General features: G+C 40.0%; 1 protein-coding gene across 3 annotated transcripts in view; it reads left to right on the top strand.

The window, feature by feature from the left end:
• ABLIM1 (actin binding LIM protein 1) overlaps positions 1 to 20,835 on the top strand; it is a 132,600-nt gene that overhangs the window by 23,002 nt on the left and 88,763 nt on the right. For all 3 annotated transcript variants that reach the window (XM_017728610.1, XM_017728609.1, XM_017728608.1), the window contains exons 2-4: positions 7,168 to 7,302; positions 18,528 to 18,711; positions 20,188 to 20,297. In XM_017728610.1, coding sequence (XP_017584099.1) covers positions 7,168 to 7,302; positions 18,528 to 18,711; positions 20,188 to 20,297 — 429 coding nt within the window. The remainder of the gene's footprint in view (positions 1 to 7,167; positions 7,303 to 18,527; positions 18,712 to 20,187; positions 20,298 to 20,835) is intronic.

The following is a 20,835-nucleotide window of genomic DNA, read 5'->3' as shown; positions in this document are numbered from 1 at the left end:
CTTTTTACACATTTGTGTGTGTGGCATAAAGCTTTTTATTTTTTTTTGTAAATAACGTAGGAGTTGTCTCACATTGATTTCAAATTACAGTTACTAATATTTTGAGTTTCTACCTAGCACTCATATCTCTAAATTTTTATATTTCATCCTGTTAGCTGCATTAGCTTTATCCATGGGTTATGTTACCTAAAAATAGGAAGGTATTTAAATACTGGTTTTCTTACTCAAAAATAATGTATGCTTCATCTTTTATTTTTAAAATTTGCTTTCTGGTGTTGAAGCCTTTACATCCTATTTTCATGCAATAAGTTTGATATCTTTGCTTAAAACATTTTCTCAATTTTTTTTTAGGAACTACCCTAGGTTACTATTCTAATTTACTAGTTAAACTTGTAAATGTCTTTATAGGTTATTTTTCCTTTGAAAAATCTATTTTTCAAGGAAGCAACACACCTGTTTTCTAGGCTGGACATGGTGCCACATCTTCTGCTTAGCATTTTGTGAAAATCTTTTAGTTGCTGCAGAACCTGCCAAGAGATGTGGAGGATGGGGTGGAGGGAATGGATACCAGTCTGTTCATTACTGTCTTGTAGTCAGCCCCACATCTGGCCATGAGATGCTATTTTGAAGATCGATAGCTCTGGTGTACTTTGTTTATTGTAGCTGAAGAATTGAGGCTGAGAAGCATTGGTTGTGATGAGAATTGAATTGGACACATAAGAAAAGTGTCAGTTTTTCTTAGGTCTTCTCTTTATAGAAGAAGTAGAGAGTCAGACCAGAGACAGAGGACTGGGGGATTGGCAATAATTCTTTCTGGATCTAAACCAGAGCAGACTTGGGCTGCGCTATCCCTCTTTACATGACTCTCTCGTAATCCTTCTTCCCTGTGCTTCCCCTTTTCTGAGCTCTTAATTCTATCCTGCCAACACCCCCGAAGAAGGAGTGTGAGGTAAAATGGGGGAGAGTGTCTGGAGCCTTGTGCTGTCACTGGGCACACTGGGCAGCCCAGCGTGCTCTCACGTGGGTGTGAGTGCCACACATCACCATGATCAGAGCACTGACTTCTACAGAAAGAGCTGCTGTGCTGCCATGGTCCTATTTGCATCTGCTGTTTGCAGAAGCAGATGAATTGTAAGGGGAAAATGATAATACTTTTTAGGAAAATGTAAGAAAACATTTAAAAATTATGGCAAAAAGCTACCAAGTTTAAGATTTTTTTTTCTGCCTTGTTTTAAAAATAGCTATTCTGGATATCTATAGACAGCACAAATGGTTTTAAGACAAACTGGCACACTGTAGGAGTGATACAGATAAATTTGCAGGAAGAAAAGCTTTATAGTGATTCTTCAGATCTGATTTGAATAGCAGTAGTATGAGCTATCTACAGCCTAGGATTTTCCCTTAGGCTTTCTCATACATGTGTAGGCAAGCAGCTCACTAGTATCTCTTTATGGGAGTGCCTCCTTCCAGGATTTCCTGGAATTCCTGAAGATCCCTGTCAGATACCTGTGGCTAATGGGTGCAGTAATATCTTTATCAGTCCCTGGCAGCAGGGAGGTTTGATTTTCGTCTCAGTCACTGCTTGGTCACCTTACCTGATAGGATTCTTATAGATTTGAGATTCAAGAACTGAGTCTGCAGATAAGCAAAATGACACTGCATTTTTCACCCCTTCTTTTAAATAGGTATTTCAGCAACTCCTTGAGTCTCCACTGTGCTGGGGTTTTACAAAAGAGGAATTCCTTGGAGACTGTATGGGCTATAGACAGACAGGCTTTACAAACCAGGGGTTACAGACAGTTATCTCAGAGAGAAACACAAAGGATGGGAGAAAATTACTTCTCCTCTCTTTACAACAGAGCATGGAGAAGAAGTGATAAGGCAGATTCCATTCTTGAACTTGATTCTTTGGTGTCCCTCCAGCATCTCTCAGCCCAGAACACACTTTTTCCCAGCTTGTCATCCTGTGCACAGTGCCCACCTGCCTGCCTCTATCCTGTCCCAAGCAAGGGGCTTCACAGTTGGATTAACAGTGGAGCTGCTTGGCAGCATCAGACAATGAGGAAATTTTATTTTTAAACTTTCAAGTTTTGAACTGCAAATCCTGTAAATTAGTTTAAGAAATAGTAGCCTCCAAGGCCATATCAGGTAATACAGAGGAGGGCAGAGAGAGAGTTGTCTTGTAGAAAGCTTTGGTTGCATTTACTGCCTTGGCAATCTCTAGCACAGTCATCTTACTTTTATTCCTGAAAGCAGAAAGCAGTGAGGAAATTTTAAAACTAGGCTAGCAAAAAACTGTTTCACACCATTACATCTGTGCTTTATTTTTCCTCCTTAATAGTTCGGTCTTCAGCCAAGAAAACACAGCAGCCAGTTGAAAATAAGCATTTCAGAGCATGCTGTCTGTGTCAGGCCACTCTTAAAGATGTAAGGGACAAAGCTGTGACATTCTGAGAATCCCCCTGCCCAGGCTGCAATGGGCACAGACTGTTCTCAGTGCTCTGCAACAGAGCCCAGAGGCTGTGGAGCTACAAGTCATAGAGATTCTGTATCCTGGCACAAAGCTTGAAGTTACACATTCTACAGCATGGGTAGTGTTGACTGAGCATTGCTTCAGGTTTATTTGTGGAGGTATCTGTGCAAATGGAAAAATGATAAAAATTCCCTTTTAAAAAAGCAGTAGCCCATATCCTCTTATTTAAATAGAGGAAGCTCTTTTTTTATTGCAGTTTAAAGTAGAACTGAACTAAAAATAATTTTTGTGACTCCACCTTGCAGCATTCCCATAGCAAGGTGTTTCCCAGAAGCTTTTCTGACTTCCAGTAAAAAGCCAAGGTACTTCCTGGCTTGCAGCAGATACATGGAGTCTTGCCAGCAAGAATCTGCAGCTAAGAATCCCTTAGCCTGAGTCTTTGATTTCCTAACAGTTCTGTGTTCAGGGAGAGAATCATCAATAAAGGCTGCAGTATTTATTTTCATTGTTTTCTTTATTTCATTATTCAACTACATACTCTTCAGGTAGTTGCTGTAATTTCCATTTCAGAAAGGTTTGTTGAGGTCTAATTTCTAGCTGATGCAACAAAACATAATTGTTTTTAAACCCTCATACAATGATCTGCTCTAAGAAAACACCGTGACAGAACAGTTTTCAACTTTGCACAGCGAACTAAGTCTTTAGTTTTGCTCAGAAAATGCCTTTGGTTTCTCATTTGAATATTGGGTTGTGGTATTTTTATATCTCCTTTCCAATTATTTCTTTGCAGGTCTGGGATTATTTTGAGATGTTTAGATAAAATGCAGTAACAAGTACTCTCAAGCTGTTAAGAGTTGCTTTGAATTTACATCAATACAGTGCAGTTGCAAAACGTAATGAAATCGACATTGCATGATTCACAAGGAAACATAAGGAATGACAAAAATAATGTTGATATGTCTGCAGAGCGATGTGAGCACAAAGCAACACTCCAGTGACAAAGACTGTTTTCCTCACAGATGAAGGTGCTATTGATTTTTTTTTTCTATTCTTTTTATTTCTCCCTGACTTAAATTATGTAATCCAGACTTCCCAGTTGTCCCAGTCAGTGTATGTGTTACTCTGGGTAAATGGGATATTTAATGGGACATCGATTTGTCTTATTTGAAACCTAAATGAGTTTAAGAAAACATTAATTATTCATTGATTATTCATTTTAGCTAGTCTTGAAAGCAGGAGTGGAAGTCAGCCTACCTTGTCTTGAAAAGTTCTTCTTTGTGTATCTCTGACCAGAGATTTTGTTCATTAATTTTAAAAAAAGTCTTCAGGCAGTTCCCAGCAGTCTTACACAAAAGCACCCATGCACCTTGTCCTACTGGTTGGGCTAAACTGGGATCTGACAGGCTTCGTGTGGAGACAGGTGTCAGTTCACATCCATGCATTGGAACTGGCAAACACTTAACCTGTGTTTATGTTCCACACCCATGCTGTGAGCATGCACTTTGTGGTGTGAAGACAATTCTGAGCCCTGGTACTGAACCAAGAACATGAGTGACTCTCTTCGGTGCTTCTGTGACTCTTTCCATCCCAGTACCTGGGAACCTTGTCACGGTATTTATTCTCACAGTAGGCTGAGGTTAACATTGCTGTTGCACCCAGTTTACAGTCACAGACACTGAAGACAGAGAGAAACTAAAACATTCAGATAACTTAATTTTAAGCTGCTAAGTCCCAGGCTCAGTGACTTAGCTGAACTCAACTGTATGGCTTCATTCCTTTCGGGTTAGGGGATGTCATCCAAAGAGCCCAGATACCTGTCGTGGAGCAGTCGTTGGACTCTGGGTTATCTGGATTCTTAATTAATGTCCTATCACTGATTATACTGTCTGGAGTTTGTTGTAATTGTCTTAGACATGATCTAGAGTTGCCTTATTGCATCATATGCAGTCCATGATGCCTGAGAAGATATCCTGTAGTTGATGTGGGGAGGGTTGGTGCAGGCAGAGCCTGAAATACGGACTCTCTCAAGGTGTGAAATCCCTGAACCCAGCTCCTGACTCACCTTTTCAGACCCAGAGCAGCTTACAGTTGACATGTCCAGTGAGCTGGCTGGACTTCAGTCAGAAACATTTCAATAAGCTGCTTGTAAAGGTATTTCTCTTTCTTTTTCTTTAATTCCCTGTTCTGTCCTCACTGGTAACTATAAAAGGTCACCTCTGCCACTGAAAAGCCTTGTGTGTATTGCATATATCCAAAGGAAAAAGCTTACAAGCAATTCCTTACAGGAGGGCCAAAGTCAATTACTCAGTTTTGACCTACAATGCCAAATGGAGGCCAGTAAGACAAGGCCCATAATTAGCTTCACTTAAGAGATCAGCCTGGAAACAGCAACTAACAGTATTTGTATTAATTTAAATGGCTTAAAAGGCAGAACTGGAAAGAAGGTGCATCATTGGACCAGTGTTGAAAACAGTTATTGACTGTCTTGTAAAGAGCAAAGGCTTTTGTTACAGATCAATACCAGAAGATCTGGAACTTGGTATGCAAAATGTCAGGGTGTCCTACACAAGTGAGGTGGAAAAAGCAGAATGTTGCAGGTACAGATTTCACATTGCACCGTATAAATCCTAGGCAACATTTTCCCAAATCCTTGATCCAGTTCCTCTTGTGAGCAACTTTAAAAGTCCATACTGTGAACTTTTCTTCAGCTGACACCAGGCCCATTTCAGGGTGTCTGGATCTGAGAGGGAATTTTGCTCATAATAATTTAATTTGTTTGCACTTATCTCTATGTTTGTCTCTCATTCTTTCTTCCTTTCCTTCTTTCTTTCCTTCTTTCCTATGTGTGTCGTTGGCTGCCAGTTAATAGTTTTGTTTGTAAGAATAATAACTGCCACTCCAGAAGTAGTATTGCATTGCAGACTATTAGATGAGGTTCACCCAAGGTAAGGCATTCAGTGAGCTTTTACTTCACTGGAGCTGCTAATTGAAATACTGGTTGGCATTACCGGCTGAATTCTGTTCACCAGGATGGGCTGAATAACTGCTCTGGGGAAATAGTTTAAGTGAGGCTACCAGAGAAGGAGATATTAAGAACTTTGAGCTTGAGTAGAGAAGAATTCAGCCATTTTCTTTGAAGTTTGGGGTGGGAGATGTGAGTGGTGACAGCAGGAACTAAATAACAGTTACCATATTAGTTTGGCTGGATGCATAAGAGAAATTGTTTAGAATATTTGCTATTCTCTGTTCTGATGCTGTTTCTCCCCTAAACACATATTTGGCTTTTTAATTATTAATCTTGTATTTATGTAATGCAAAATGATAGCAGCATTTCTTCAGTAAGGCATTTATAAAGGAGAGTAATGTAAAAGGACTTCATGGAGAGTTGAGGCTTTTTCCTTAGAAATCCATTGAAGAAGGGGAGGAATCTGGTGCAGTGAATATGAGCAAGGTATCTGTTACACTGCTGCATAAGCAGTAATCTGGAAAACAGCGTAGTCCTGGCTGGAGTGATGCCCGGAACTGATCAGAAAAGGAAAAGATCTCGAGAAAACTCTGAGATAAAATAATGAAGATGTTTCCCAGTGACAGCGAGAGTGATGTATCAGCACTCAGTCCTTTGCAGGCCAGGAAAAGTAGGACAGGAATGGTAGGTAATGTAAAGACAGAGGCGTGGGTAGAGGTATGTTTTCTCTGAAATGTTCTGATGAGCACCACTAGTTTGAGAACAGTATTACAAGGAGGAAAGCTTTCTACTGCTAGAATGGGATGTGGGAGGGAGAATTGAAGGAACATAGGTTTGTTTGGGAACATTCTGGGTAATACTTTCCACTTCAAACAGTACAGTTGAGATTAAATCTTGCTCCAGCTTATACCTGTGCACTTCTATTAGGGCCCCAAGCTGCCACATCTGAAGAGAAAGCTAAACATGTTTTACAGAAGCCAAATGTGGAGCAATTAAACTTTTATTACGACAGTGAAATCCACAAACTTTTCCTGTTCCTATCCAAGCTCTGCTAAGGGTGGTTGGATAGCTGATTAACTCTACCTGGAATTGTGTCTCCCTGACAATATTGCAAATACATGGGTAGTTTCTGCCTACACATAGTATCTCTAATTTGCATGCAGAGAGTAATTTCTGCTAGAATTGATGGGAGTAGAGACAAATAATATTAGTGTCTTTTCTCTTCAGGAGTTCTTTCTCTGCATTAGGTATCTGCTGTAGCAAAAAGGAGATGTTTGTAGTTTATTTTTAGTGTAGTCATTTGCATACAGACTATCTTGTTCATCTGGTTTCCCAGAACTTGATTCAGAATTGCTTTCCTTCAATCCTTTTTGCTTGGATTATATTCTTTCTTGGATTAAATCAGCTCAGTTTTTGTTTCCTTGTGTGCTCATCCAGTGATTTGCACACACTCATGTACTTAGAAAGAAAATGGCAGGCACTCTGAAACACTTTGTGGGATGGACACTTTGGAGGGAGTTTTTCCTCCTCTTTCTGTAGCAGCCTCAGTGGAAAGACATAGTAGTTGATGTGAATGTCTTAAACTATTGGTTTATGAAAAGACTATTTAAATAAAATGGTGATAATAATTAGTATTGTGATGAAAAGTGTCTCAGAACACAGAGTTTTGTATAGGAGAAAATATTCTTTTTGTTTGGCTTGAAATATTTTTTGTTTGTTTGCTTTACAGTGGCCCATCCTCAGGAGCCCCACCACCCCTCTGAAAAGCCGGTCATCCACTGCCACAAGTGTGGGGAGCCTTGTAAAGGTGAAGTGCTCCGTGTTCAAGCCAGACACTTCCACATCAAATGCTTCACCTGCAAAGGTAAAACCTTCATAATTATCTGTTAGAAATTAGTCCATTTGTGCAAATGTGCCTTGAACCACTGACGGGAGGTTGTGCTTCCTGCCATCAACTGATTACTAATACTCTCTTTGCTCAGTATCTGAAGGTTTTGAAGATGGGAAGGGTAAAGAAAGGTGCTGATACTTAGGAAAATTCTGTCTTTTTGTAGTTTTTGTTCTAAGTGCTTTTTCAAGGATCTGGAAATTTTTTTAAAAACTCTTCATAGCAAGACTGCCTTTCATTAGGGATAGTTATGAAAATTAAGGTCGTTTGTTCTCAATTGACTGCTGAAAGTACCTGCTTTCAAAAAACCCACCAAAAAGGTTCTGCAAAGGTGTTCTAAGGCTTTATGCCATGGAGCTGCCTTGGGAATGGGGATAGTGCTGCCCATTCCACAGAGAGAGGATCTGAGGGGCTCTCGGCAACTCCAGCTCATGCCACTGAACCCTCTGTGACCACAACAAAGAACTCACTGTGGTTTTTTTACAAAACAGAGGTTTCATGAAGCGTTAAATAATTGTAAAACTATGCTTTGTGAATTCGTTGCCTTTGAAGATGGGTGTTGTGGAGCAGGAGGCAACTGTGGCTCCTTCATAGAGTTTCTGTTTAATGAACAACAATGCAGAGTTGGCTGAATTGAGTAACCACAGAACGTAGGATGAAAGCTGAGAGTAAGTAGAAATACATAAGCCCATGTGCAAACAACTGTCTGCCAGAGTCAGTCCCAGCTTAGCACGGGGTAGATACAGCACAGAAAGGGATTCAGGCTCCAGGTGAATGTGGCAAAGCTGGTGGCAAACACGGAGAAAGGTGCTGGAATAAATCAGAGTAACTGGGCAACTAAAACACAGCAGCAGAATCAGTACCACTGATCAGTTTTTCATTTCTATTGAACCTAAGTTCTCTCTTCTGAAAGCCCATATCTAGCATGTATACTGCAGATTCAGACTTTGAAAAGTGCTTCCAGCCCAGTTCCTGAGTTTCAGTTATATTTTTCATGTTCCAAATGTGGGTGGAATAGTTGTGTGGTTGCTCTGTTCTTCCGCTTCCTGAATATATGAAATATAGCAGAAAATAGAAAGAGTTGTTTTCCTATGTTACTAAAGGTTTTCTTTAAAAGGTCACTTATTTGTATGCTGAAAAATCAATGTCTAGAATCTAATAAATTCTGTTTGTTACCTGTGGTTTTTGGTTAAATACAGCTAGATAACTCAAAAAAATGCTTACTTTTCTCCTAGATGTTAACATTTTTTGTCTGTGCCAAACCCGGAGTGGCATCAGCCCATCCTAGAGGGCAGCAAGGAGCACTATCTGCACTGTTTCTGGAATGCTTGGTGAAAGGCATATCTCTTTCTCTATTACAGTTGCTGTATTTCAAGCAGCACTTGATGCCATATAATCCCTGAGCAGTTTAAAACCAGCAACTATTTATTTATTTTCTTGTTCCTGTCCATAGTGAGTAGTGGTCTCAATTTACAGAAGATACTGGATTAGGATATTTTCAGCATCAGGCTGCCTGGGACTCTTTGAGTCACGAAGGAGAATGGTAATTCAGACCAGGCAGCAAACAGTGTCCTCAGGACCTCCTGATAAAGAAGGTGGCAGATGGAGCAGGGGTTTGGAATTGTTGTCCTGATGAATGCACCACATTAATCTTGCTTTTTTTAGGAGGGGTGAGGTCTAGTTTCTTCTTTCACTGGTGTTTTAGTTACTTACTCATAAGCTGCTTTTGTGCTTTGACTATTCTGTTGCAAGACTGGATTTACTATTACACTTTTTTGGTTTTTGCTCTTTCCTTCCCTAGAGGAATGTCTAAACTTATTGTGGCTTCTGTTTATGGAAATATTTCCAACCTGATGACAGTTAAAGATTCTATAATGTTGTTGACCTTATGAGTGCTTGCATGAAGATCACCAGAAAAGGAAGAGCTGTAGAAATAACTCTTGCTGGGGGAAATGAAACTATGATTATTGCCATTAGCTTGTTAAGGAAACTGAGGAAAGTAAATCCAGTTTGAACTGAGAGGGCCAGAGCTGAATGTTAGAGACTTTTCTCATGCTGTTCATTCAGTCTGTGCCTTATTAGTTGGGTTTGCCAGCAAGTGAGTGTTATCTTTTTAGAGTTCATTTGTCTTTCACAGAGAGAGAAGAAAGGGGTGTGTATGGGAGGTTGCTCCAAGTCCTGTTTTGAATCTTTTACCTGAGCTGCAGATCTTGTTTGCTGTTAGCATCTGTTATTTAAGTGAGTGCAGTTTTTGTTTAAGCCATATAGTTATTTACTCACATTGCCTGTTGTCTGACCATATGGTTTGTACAAGTGGGACACAGCTGTTAGAGTAAGTGGGTTTTTTCCCTCTTAGTCTGATGGGTTTTTAATTTGACATGACTGCAACTCTACAGAAGGTGGAGTTAGATCCCCCTCAGTTTATAAAGTATGTTGTTAGGAAGCAAAACCAACAGATACTGGAACCAGGATGTATCAGCTGCATCTACAGATGGCTTGGTTATTGTTTTCTTTTTTTGTGTACTAAACTTTGCTCTTGAGACTTCAACTCACATCTACAGCGTGAAAGACTTGAACAAGCTCACACTTGTCTTTCTTCATACCTGCTGGAAGTGTTTAAACTTTTACCCATAGACTTAGAATATGTGGAAAAAATCCATTTCCTCATAAGGCTGTCACACGAGTTCTATAGTCAGAGTTTCACTGTGATCCTGTTCTTTGCTCTGTAGGAGATTCCTTTTTATTATTGCCCTCCACACTCTCAAATTTGTGTTTACATTATACTGTTAAGTGTATTTGATATGTTTGTAGTCCTGCTTCCCTAGGTTGTGTCAGAGGCTCTTAGGCACTCCATGACTGCTTGGCATGTGTGTCAGTGGTGGCTGTGGCACTGCAGGAACATGGTGACTTACGTCCCTATGTGCATCAGCCAGCTCAGGACACGCTCATGCGTCATGTAATGTGATCAGACAATCATCCTCCCCAGGAGTTCGGTGCTCTGTCCCTCTCTGGAATCTTCCTACAAACAGAGGAACTGCTTCCTGCCAAAGATGACAAGTAAAACCTCCACTGACTGACGTGTTCCCATGCCCCTATGATAAGATGCAGCTAGCTGGGACTCTGCCTTGGAGAGCCACACGTCTCCAGCTGGTGTGTTCTATCTGCCTGACAGGGCTGGCTGGTTCTATTTGTGGCTCCCGATAAGAGCTGATAGGAAAACAAAAAGCTGAAAATGGTGTGGCTGCCCCCAGGAAGGTGAGCTCTGCCGGCCTCCCGATAGGCAAAGAATTTCAGGCAGGCAGCAGCTGACTCGGAGCTGGAGTTAGCAGGGGAATGATGAACAGGGGAGGTATAAGAGACATTTAGGAGTGCAGCTCCAGGAACACCATTCAGAGCAGTTGTCTTTGGCTTTTTTATAACAAAGTCACTTACCTTGCTAGGCATTTACACTGGTTTGTGTTACAAATGCAAATCTAACAGAATTCTGCATTACCTCCAGGTGTAATAAATAAGCTTTAAGTTCTGTTTTAGCAGGAGTACACTACTCTTAGCATAGCAAATTGTTAATCTTTACCAGGCAATGGGAGCAGCAGGCTGAGAGGAGGGAAGCTTAGATGAGGAGGTTGAGCTGGAGACATCACTGGGTTTGTCTCAAATAAACATTAACATTAACAGGAATTAATTAATGGCTTATGAAGAAGTAAAAGTTTTTCCTGTAAGCATCTTTATACATGAATAGCTTTTCTGGGAAAACTAAGACTACTCACTGCAATGCTGTTCCATATGTAAATGTGTGTGGGATCAGGCCCTAAATTACAATGTGCATGAGCAGAGATTTTAATATCTCAATTTAAATTGTGATCTGATACAAATGATAATTTTATACCATTGTCAGTTGATTACAGTTCATTTTACCCTATTGCATGTACTAGTAGAGGAAACTTTGAGGCCAGCAAAGTTGCTATAATAAGGCTTTATTATTCAGCCTGTGATTCATCTTTTGGGTTAGAGGGAAAAGCTGGTTTCAAGACACTTATTGCTTAACAGAAAAAGCTTTAAGCTTTCATAGTAACAATGTAAAAGTTTACATAGCTTGATTTTGGTACATGTAGAGATTGGTTGAATTATCTTAGCAAGATAGTGCAGTATTTGTGGTAGGAGTGTTTCAAATAGTAGAGAGCGTCCCTGTTCATGATGTCGAACATGAACTGGAAAACTTAGTTAGGTTTTTTATGGTAATGTAGACTAAACAGAAATTTAATCTCATAAATCAGCAATCCTGCCATAAGAATATGGGTGCTGTCCTTAAGATTTTTAGTCCTCACTATGACAGAATCATGGAATGGTTTGGGGTGGAAGAGACCTTAAAATCATACAGTTCCAGCCCCTCTGTCATGGGCCAGGTTGCTGAATCACTAGACCACGTTTCTCAAAGCTCTCTCCAGTCTGGCCTTGAACACTTCCAGGAGTGGGGTATCCACAATTATGTGGCATAAAGGTCAGATGAAAATGTTTCACTGTGCATCAATGTTTCACATGCTATAGTGATAGCAAATATCAAAAGGCTATTACCTGCTAATAGTCTTTCTAATTATAAGGCAAAACAAAGTCTTGGCATCCAGGAAGCATTCCACAAACCTAGAGTATTCCACAGAAAAAAAACTTTTAGCTTCCATTAAAATATTGTTATAAATCAACATAAAGCAGTTTCTTAATTATGGAATAAATGTGGCAATTTTTCTCCCTTCAGTTGGATGTCTCTCGAGCTTAACTTGCAGAATCCTCTAGGGTACGTTTGGGTTCCAGGCACAGGTCTGCATTTTTTATGTGATGACTTTTCAAGGCTACATCGTCTGTAGTTTAATGAGCCTGACAGGGAAGGGGGAGGCTTCCTAAGTTTAGATTTTGGGATGCTCTGTAATCCTTTGACTTTGAACTGGATCTTCCTCCCTTGAAGAACTGGGAAGAAGTCAGGGTCATGTAAGCAGACACTATATCAACAGGTTGGAATGTGTTTTAAATCATTAGTTCTTTGACCTTTGATCTGTCATCAGATTCCTTCAGTGGCAGCAGGAGGAGGCTGCAAACAGGCTGCACGGTAGTGCTATAAATAGTTCAGTGTCAGTGGATGGAAAGTTTAAATATGAGGCCATTCTTGTAGTAGATAGCCAGTGCACTGTTTGAAAATATCTCTGCATTTCCACAAATTCTTCTGGAACAGAAAGTGATGTGTGGATGTGATAATATGTGTGGGTAGAATGTGCTCCTTCCTGAGCATCATGAAATTATATGAGGTCACTTGAAGCTCAGAATCACTGAACCAAGATTCAGCTAGAAACGGGAGTTTGTTGTTTCTGGGAAGCTAACAGAGGTTAAAATGTCTCCCATGATAAGGAATAGAATTCAGATGTGAATTCATGCATTCAGGTAGCTTGATGTGAAATCAAACCTCAGTTGCAGCTGTGAGACTAATTGCCATTTCTGCATTGACATAGCTGCTGTGTCTTTAAGACTGTCCTTCTTGCAGTGATTCCTACTGGTATTTCACTTCAGTATCTTCCCGTTCTGAAGTGGATCCTTACTTTTCTATTGGGGTTAGAATACTATTAATGACAAGTGATTGATACCAATCTTAGTTTAGTTGGGCTTGAGGTCTCTTCAGGGACCAAACATTTGACAGGAAATGAAATTAATTGCACTGCTTGGCTGATATTGATGAATGCTGACAAATGCCATGCCAGATTTTAAAAAGCTACCAGATCCCTTTGGAAGTAGAGGAGCAGCAGGATGCTTAACAGGTGCCTGATGAGTGGGTCAGAGCATCCTTACAAGAATACAGAAGGTTTCTTGGGTTTGTGGTCAGTGCATCCTTCATTTGCCTGAGTTGGATGATGTTTGGTTTTGTTCCATCCTTAAATTCCTGGTTTGTTTATTTAAAATCCTTTTAGAGAAATCTTTCCTCTAGATAGTTACACTCAAGCCATCCGAGGCTAAACTTTGACATTTTTCCACTGATTGCATTTTCTTCAAGGTTCATTTCCCACAGACCTGTAAATGACTTTGATCTCCACCTTGTGCTTAGTTTAATGTGAAAGGTGTTTTAAATGCTTGAATGATTCCTGCCATTGTTTCCATCCTGGTGCACAAACCACTGATATTTCAGTGGGGAAGTGGGGAAGCTGTCACATTGCTACACTACATACAGCTGTTGTTTGCTTGCTGTTGAGCTCAGGTATGAGCTCTCGGCTGTTGGATTGCTAGAAAGACAGAAATTCATGCAAGTCAGGTGCAGACAGGAACAGCTCCCTGTGCAGCATTGTTTGTGTCTCCAGTGTTGGAGGACTGAAGGCAGTGTCATGGCATTGATTGGGAAGTTGATAAGTTAAAACTGAGCTCATCTGAGACTCAGAATTCAATTTTGGCTTCAGTTGAGTGAATGCTTGCATTAAATTCCCAGGGGTTTCACTCAAGTGCCCCATTGAGAATTACTTGTGTCACAATGACAGCAGCACTCAGCAGTGGTGCAGGCAGGATACCTGAAGTCAGGTTTTTTCATGGGAAGAGGAGAAAGGCCTGACTGGAGGCTAGGGATACTTCCCAAGAGGGATCTCAGACCAGTTCAGGAGAAGAGGGGAGAAATGCAATCTTGCCTTTTGCTGAGGAGGTGTTTTAGCTTCTAAACTTTTCTTCTTCCTGATGTCAAGATATCAAAGCAGATTTTAAGGTCACCAGTATTTGTTCCATATTTATGTGGTTTGACTTCCCAGCATTGTTTCTAATGTCAATCTGTTGAAATGAGAAGAGATTCCAGAACCACTGGGAATGCTGGATATGGTTCCAAATAGCTTCAATCAAAATGCATCTCTCATCAGTGTATGACAGAAAAAAATCTCCAGTGACAGGAGTGTGACAAATGGTCATCAGGATCTCTGTTACAGCTTTTGCAAATTGCTGTATGCATTTCTTACTGGTGCCTTGCAATCTCCCTGCCATGGCAGTGCTGCAGCACAGCTTCTGATATTTACTGTTCTTATGTGCTCTTCTGATGATACTTGGATGTATATTCCTTCTTTAAATGTCTTATGTCATCAAGAAAAGTGTTGGTAAGAGGAGTAAAAGACAGAGAGAGACTTGCTTCATTTGAAATGCAGAAACTTTAAAGTCTAATAAGAGCTTGAACCTTTCTTTCATCAATGTGGGATTTGTTGAACTCTTACATGAAAAGAAAAAAACTGATTTTCCCTGTATATTTGTTCGGATGTAGGTGATAAACTGAAACATTTCCAAATTCCTTTCTACCTTCAAACAAGAGATCCATTATGTCCTAAGAATAACTGTTGTATGACTATTTCCCTGCTTGAAAACAGCACCTTTATTCTATGAAGCTGAGAAATACAAGAAAGGAATAAAACCCCAACAGGAAATTGAATTTGCACCTTATTTAATGCACGGTGAAAAGGTAGATCATTAGCATTTTATTAATGAATAGCATTCACTTCTGCAGACTGAGAGCCCACATTCACAGACTCTCCTTGTGTGGTTTTTTCTTCAGTGCTGACACAATTTTTACTTAACATCAACATGGAGTTCAACTCTCCCTGAAAATAAAGCTATGGAAATCCTAAACAATGCTCAGTAGGATCAAAGCCTGCTTTCATTCTCTTTGAAAAACTCTGATCTCTTCATTTTTATGATCACCATTAAAAGCTTGGAAGTGACTCAGCTTAAGAATGGTCCTGGTCCCTTGGATGCATTGGGAGCTGTCTTGCTCTTGGACAGCCCAGGTTTCCATAAACAGACCCTGTAGCTTTGGGGGCTGACAGCAGCCCTGACAGTATCTCCAATCTTTTTGTGCTCCAAGGATGCAAAATAGAAGGTCCAGAGAGTAGTTGAAGACAGAAAAAGCTAGCAGGTGGGTGTTTTCAATACAGTGGGAGGTAGAACTGTATTCCAGCTTATTCTATTCACAAGAGAGGCAGGATGGTTTATTTGGAATATGAAATTCTTTGATATACAGACTCTGAGAGAAAGGCTGAGTTCCTCCAGGAGCTTTTGAAGATAAAGGTTTTCTTTTATCATTTAAAGAAAAATAGTGACTTTTTTTGTCTCTATGCTTGTGGTACCTGAGGGAACAGAAATGCTCCCCAGTGTCTCCTGGTGCAGGGTTTTGGTCATGTAAAACAGAATTTCTTCCATCATATTGAGCAGGAAGGATCTTGGGGAAATGTTATTCTTCTGTAGAATTATTTCTGTGTGATGGATGTTTACAGACCTCTTGCTTTTTTCCCTCTGAAACACGATTTGTGCATCACTATTACCACAAAGTAATTCTTTCAAAGTCATTTTTCCGACCAGTATAGGAAAGAACCAATAGTTTCATGTTTACAGTTAACTGCCATCATTTAGGTATAAATTTTTCTTTGACGACATGGTATGTGCACCACAGCAGTTGCTTAGATGACACCATTAGAATGTATTGTACATATGTAGAGGTCACAGCTGATTTCTCTTCATTGCCTCTGCTGCTTGTGGCAGGAACAGTGGTGGGCATATGGTGTTTCTTTTTAATAAAAGACAATCACAGTTTGTCCCATCTTTTTTGTGTTTTTTCTACAGTGGTCATAAATAAGTGTGCTAAGGCAATATGTGTCAGCTTGAGGGGATATCTTGTCAGAGCCATAACTTCTGCACAGTTGCAAAAAGCAGAAAAGAGAAGAAAAAAGAGCTGTTCAAATCCCTGCCCTGTTACACACCACGTTGTACACCAAGTGTGGGTACAGTCATGTTCATCCTTTCTGATTTGATCTCTGACTCAAAGTGAAAGCAGCCGGCTGGAATAGCATTTTCCAACCATGGATGTTAACAGTCTGGGTGACCCTTGTTTTTCCCATGTAGCTTAAAGCTGTGATTAGTGATAGGAACACATGTGCTAAATTGACTGCAAAAATCCCTTGTAATGTGGGGTTGCCAGGGCTTGTTTCTAATTCTTGCAGATTGGTGTGTGCTTCCCGCTGTGCGTACGCCAAAGATGATGAATCTGCTGGGGGCTCACATCATGAGCAGTTCTGCTTGGGCCTGAATTCATGGCTTGCCAGTGTGAGAGAATTTAACTCAGACATTCTGGGTTATTTGCAAAATGAATTAGAGATTGGAGAGAAAGAAGACTTCATAAGGAAAAGGGCAGTAGAGGGAGTTTCTTTTCAACAATAGCAATTACTGTCTCTAAGAGACTTGCCAAATATTTTTAGCCCCCATTTTTGTTGATAGGCTTGAATCCCTGTGGCCATGCATGCAAAGGGGGTAGACCCTTATCAGCTGTGAGTGCATGAACCCTTTCCTTCAAAGTCTGTAGTAGTTTTTGCAAACGATGATCTGCCACCTCTTTATGATATGCTGAAGTTGGATTTTCAGAGTAAGATAGAATAGAGGTGGTATTGAAAGTGAGTTTTGATCATCCCAGCTTATTAGATCCTTGCCTAGGCAGGTAAAGGGGGCTGCAATGACCAAATGAGTTCTTCAAAAAGTGACTCTTTGGTAGAACTGGGGATCATAGTAAAGAGCCAGAGAGTTCATATATGCAGCTTCTGAGGCAGACCCAGCAGCGCACTGAGCACCTTCAGTTTGAGACTGAAAAATATATGTACTGGGATGTTTGAGCTACAAGGTAAATTACAGACTATAATTTAAATAATCCAACAGACACATGAGTAGTCCATGGCTCTTTAGGAAATTTAGCATCTTCTAAAGCATCTCTTAAGACATTAAAGCAGAATTCTCAATTTCTACATGATTTAATTGTAAGGATCTGCCCGAAGTACTTAGAGAAGCAAACTTATTGTAAGTAGGCTGAGGTTTTGCCTCTGGACCTTCAGTGGAAAATTACTCCGTGGTCCCCAACCCAGGAAGGGTCTAAGGGGCTGTGGTGTAGAGGTCACCTGTATTTTCTGCCTAACAGGATATTGTACTATTAGTTTGAAAAAAAATATTTTAAACAAAATGGAGATCAATAGAATAAAAAGAAGGAATGAAAGAGTTCGTTTTTTTCTGGAGGTGTACCTAAAAGCCAGCCTGGAACATTTTGCAGCACTATAACAGAGCCTTAACAGTAGTTCTTTGTAATTCTCCTCAGTCACTGATAATTGAGTTTTGGCTGCTTGTGGATTTAATGCCACCATGAAATTTAATTTGTTTGCACATGGAATATTATCACTGTTCTATGCAGAAATGTGAAACCGGAAAAATGCTGGTACTGATACTGCTTTCCTTCTAAGCTGCATTGTAGTACTGTTTATTATTGTTCTATTAATTATTGTTACAGCAGCCATCATTAGACCTCCAGGACTGGGCAAGAGACAAAGAAAAATTGCAATCCCTGCCCCAAATGCCTTGCAATTTTAATTTTTAAGGCAGGTAACTAAAATGATATTAGCCCATTTTAACAGGGGCAAGAATGAATGTTGAGCAGAGTACTGTGCTTGGGTCTCATGGCAGAAAGATGAATTGAACCCAGTTCCCCTGACAATCTTGCTGTATTTCATATTTTAATTTTTCAAGGACTGTGTAACTGCAGGGACCTAGTTTGCTGCTTATTTATTTTTCCTTAATAATCAGAATTTCTGATATTCAATATTTCTGATATTTGATCTGAACATACTTGAATCTTATGAAGGGGGATGAGATGGAATTGCTTGCAGAGTTAGGTTAATGTGCTAGACTGCTGTGATGAGTGGTTTCTCTTACTGAATTACACACATACAGCAATATACAGAGGAGCAGGAGGAGTGGCTGAAACCAAAGTGCCTGGGAGCAGCTGGGTATAAATTTTTGGTGATATGGGGGAACACTAAATAGGTAGTTTCAAGTTCTTTGTTCAATCCAAGCTAAAGGCACAGTGTGAAATTCAATCTCCCATCTCCCCTGGCACTTTCTCTTCATGGAGTTTGGCTGTTAGAGGTAGAATTGCTTTCTGTCTCTGTGTTGACCAGAAATGCCAATGCAGGACTCTGAATATTTCCTCAAAGCAAAAAAGGCACCTGGTTGTGATGTGTTCTGGTTTGGGTGAATAGGCATTTTACAGTGGAAAACTGCCAAGTCACAGAAATCTTTGGCTGGCTCTTCCCCCTTTTACTGATACAATTGATCAGCTAACATCCTTAGTAGTGATATTTTTCTAATCTGTGTGGTTTGTTTTTTTCTGCCAGTGTGTGGCTGTGACCTGGCACAAGGAGGTTTTTTCATTAAGAATGGCGAGTATCTCTGCACCTTGGACTACCAGCGCATGTATGGCACCCGCTGCAATGGCTGTGGGGAGTTCGTGGAAGGCGAAGTAGTGACAGCCCTGGGGAAAACTTACCATCCAAGCTGCTTTGCCTGTACTGTTTGCAAGTAAGTCAACCCTTTAGATAACATGGTGGGAACCCAATTCAAGGCAAACATGAAGAAAGGTATCACCATGAGATGCAAGTCTCAAGATGTATTTCTCTTGAGGATGCATTTATTTGGTCATAAAAGATCTGCTGCAGGTCTGCCTTGAAGAGTCTTGAAAATGCCACTCATTTATTTGAGGGACACAGCTTTTGTACCACATGTAGTTCCCTGTTCTCAGAAAGTAACTTTCATATCTGAAAGAATTGAGTGTGAGGCTTACACGTTGAGATAATGGACATGAGTTGAGTTCAGGTGATCAGCCCACCTTGGTGGGAGAAATGAAGTAAAGCAAAATTCTGGATGCTACATTTGGGTTCTGAGGACAGTCAAACAATCATGTAAGAGCATGTAGCTTTGGGACTACTGGGACTACCCCTCTTCCCAAATACTCTTTCTTGCCCTCAGTAAGAGAACTAGTCTTCAGTTCTACAGCAAGTAAAAAGAAGTTGCCTAAGGCTCTGTGGATAGGAGAAAGGTAGCATTTTAAACTCCTATCTCTGATGAGTAGTTGAGGTACTTTGTCCTTTAGCCTGGTACATTTTTCAAGCCCTTTTCTATTGAAAGAATTTTGATTGTTTTCTGTTTTTAAATAGTGTGTGAATTTACTGCATGTTGGTAATCATATAATGTGTATGTTGTAGTTTTATTTCCCAGGGACAGTGTGAAACATGATATCAATTTTCTGTACATTGACTTGCATCAATTTTTTTATGTTGAATGAACAAAAGATGAGTCATTGGAATAGGTTAATGAAATTCAGTATTGCTGCTGATTTATTTTTGGCCCACTTAGAGATGGCAGTGGAAAGGAAACAATGCCTGAAACATTTTGTTTTGTTGAAATCAGCAGTTGTTCATTTGCTAAGCAGTTTTGGAGTGATGTGGGGTGTGGCAGGGGTCTGCACGCAGCAGCTAACACTCCTTATTAAAGATTTGGAGTTACAAAATGTTGCTTATCCTCTGGTTCAAGCACCAAATAAGAGTTAACAGCAATGTCAACTTCTGCCTAACACACATTCTTAACATTTATGAGTGACTAGCTCCACATTCCTTCACCAGCCTCAAGAACAGTTCTGATTCTTTGAGTTCTCTTCTGTATCCTGTGCTGTCCACAACATCACGCTGAGACCATCATAAATGTAGCTGTTGTGTCTTAGCAGATTTCACTGTCTCTACTATTTAGATAAGATATGTTTGATAATCTTTTTAAAATGAAAATACAAGGCAAGTCTAACCTCTGCTCTGCTTGCATCCATGGATTGGATTTCTTCCAGTGCCTGGCTTTGCCAAGGCCACATTGCAGAAACTATTTGGCCTGAGTTTCAGTAAAATATTGATTGCACTGGAGGAAGGCAGGAAGCTCAAGGCATGGGGAACAGAGGAAAATTTCTGGCATAACCTTTGCAAAAGTAAATTTTTCTCTTTAACTTTCCAGGCGTCCATTTCCACCAGGAGATCGAGTTACCTTTAATGGAAGGGACTGTCTCTGTCAGATGTGTGCTCAGCCGATGTCCTCCAGCCCAAGAGAACTGTCTGCCTCAAGCAGTAAGTTGCCATCTCATTTCTGAAGCCTCTCACTTTTCCAGGCTCACTAACATTTGATTGAAACTAACACAATGCAATCTTCTGGTGTTTTTATTCACATTTGGAAAAGTGAACTATCTCTGGGATTTTCTTTGGTTCTTTTTTTCTTCATTAAAATGCCTGTTACTGCCGGTGGGAAGAGACACTTAGGCATTTCAATGTGGAAAAATGACTTTTCCCCAATGACTGGATTTTTTAAAAGTTTTTTTTTAAATTTTTTTTTTTTTAAATTTTGCTTTGGTAGGCACTGGAAAGCTATATAATTGATAAAACCTGAGGTTTCAAAGTCGATAGATTTCATTTCTTTAATGTATAATTGTGCAGGTTTAAGTATTCAAAAGGGGACGAGGTCAGAGGAAATTAATTTTCTTCTACTATTTAAGAATTCAATTAAATTATCCTTTATAAAGAGTATTCCCAGGATTATGCTTCCAGTAGACTGATGCCACAATGATACTGTGATCAGAACCTCAGGAAACCATTACAAAAGACACAGAAA

Source organism: Corvus brachyrhynchos, unplaced genomic scaffold (genome assembly GCF_000691975.1).
Source record: "Corvus brachyrhynchos isolate BGI_N302 unplaced genomic scaffold, ASM69197v1 scaffold783, whole genome shotgun sequence".
NCBI lineage: Eukaryota > Metazoa > Chordata > Aves > Passeriformes > Corvidae > Corvus > Corvus brachyrhynchos.
The sequence above is the reverse complement of the archived record's forward strand: the minus strand, read 5'-3'. Positions and strand labels throughout refer to the sequence as shown.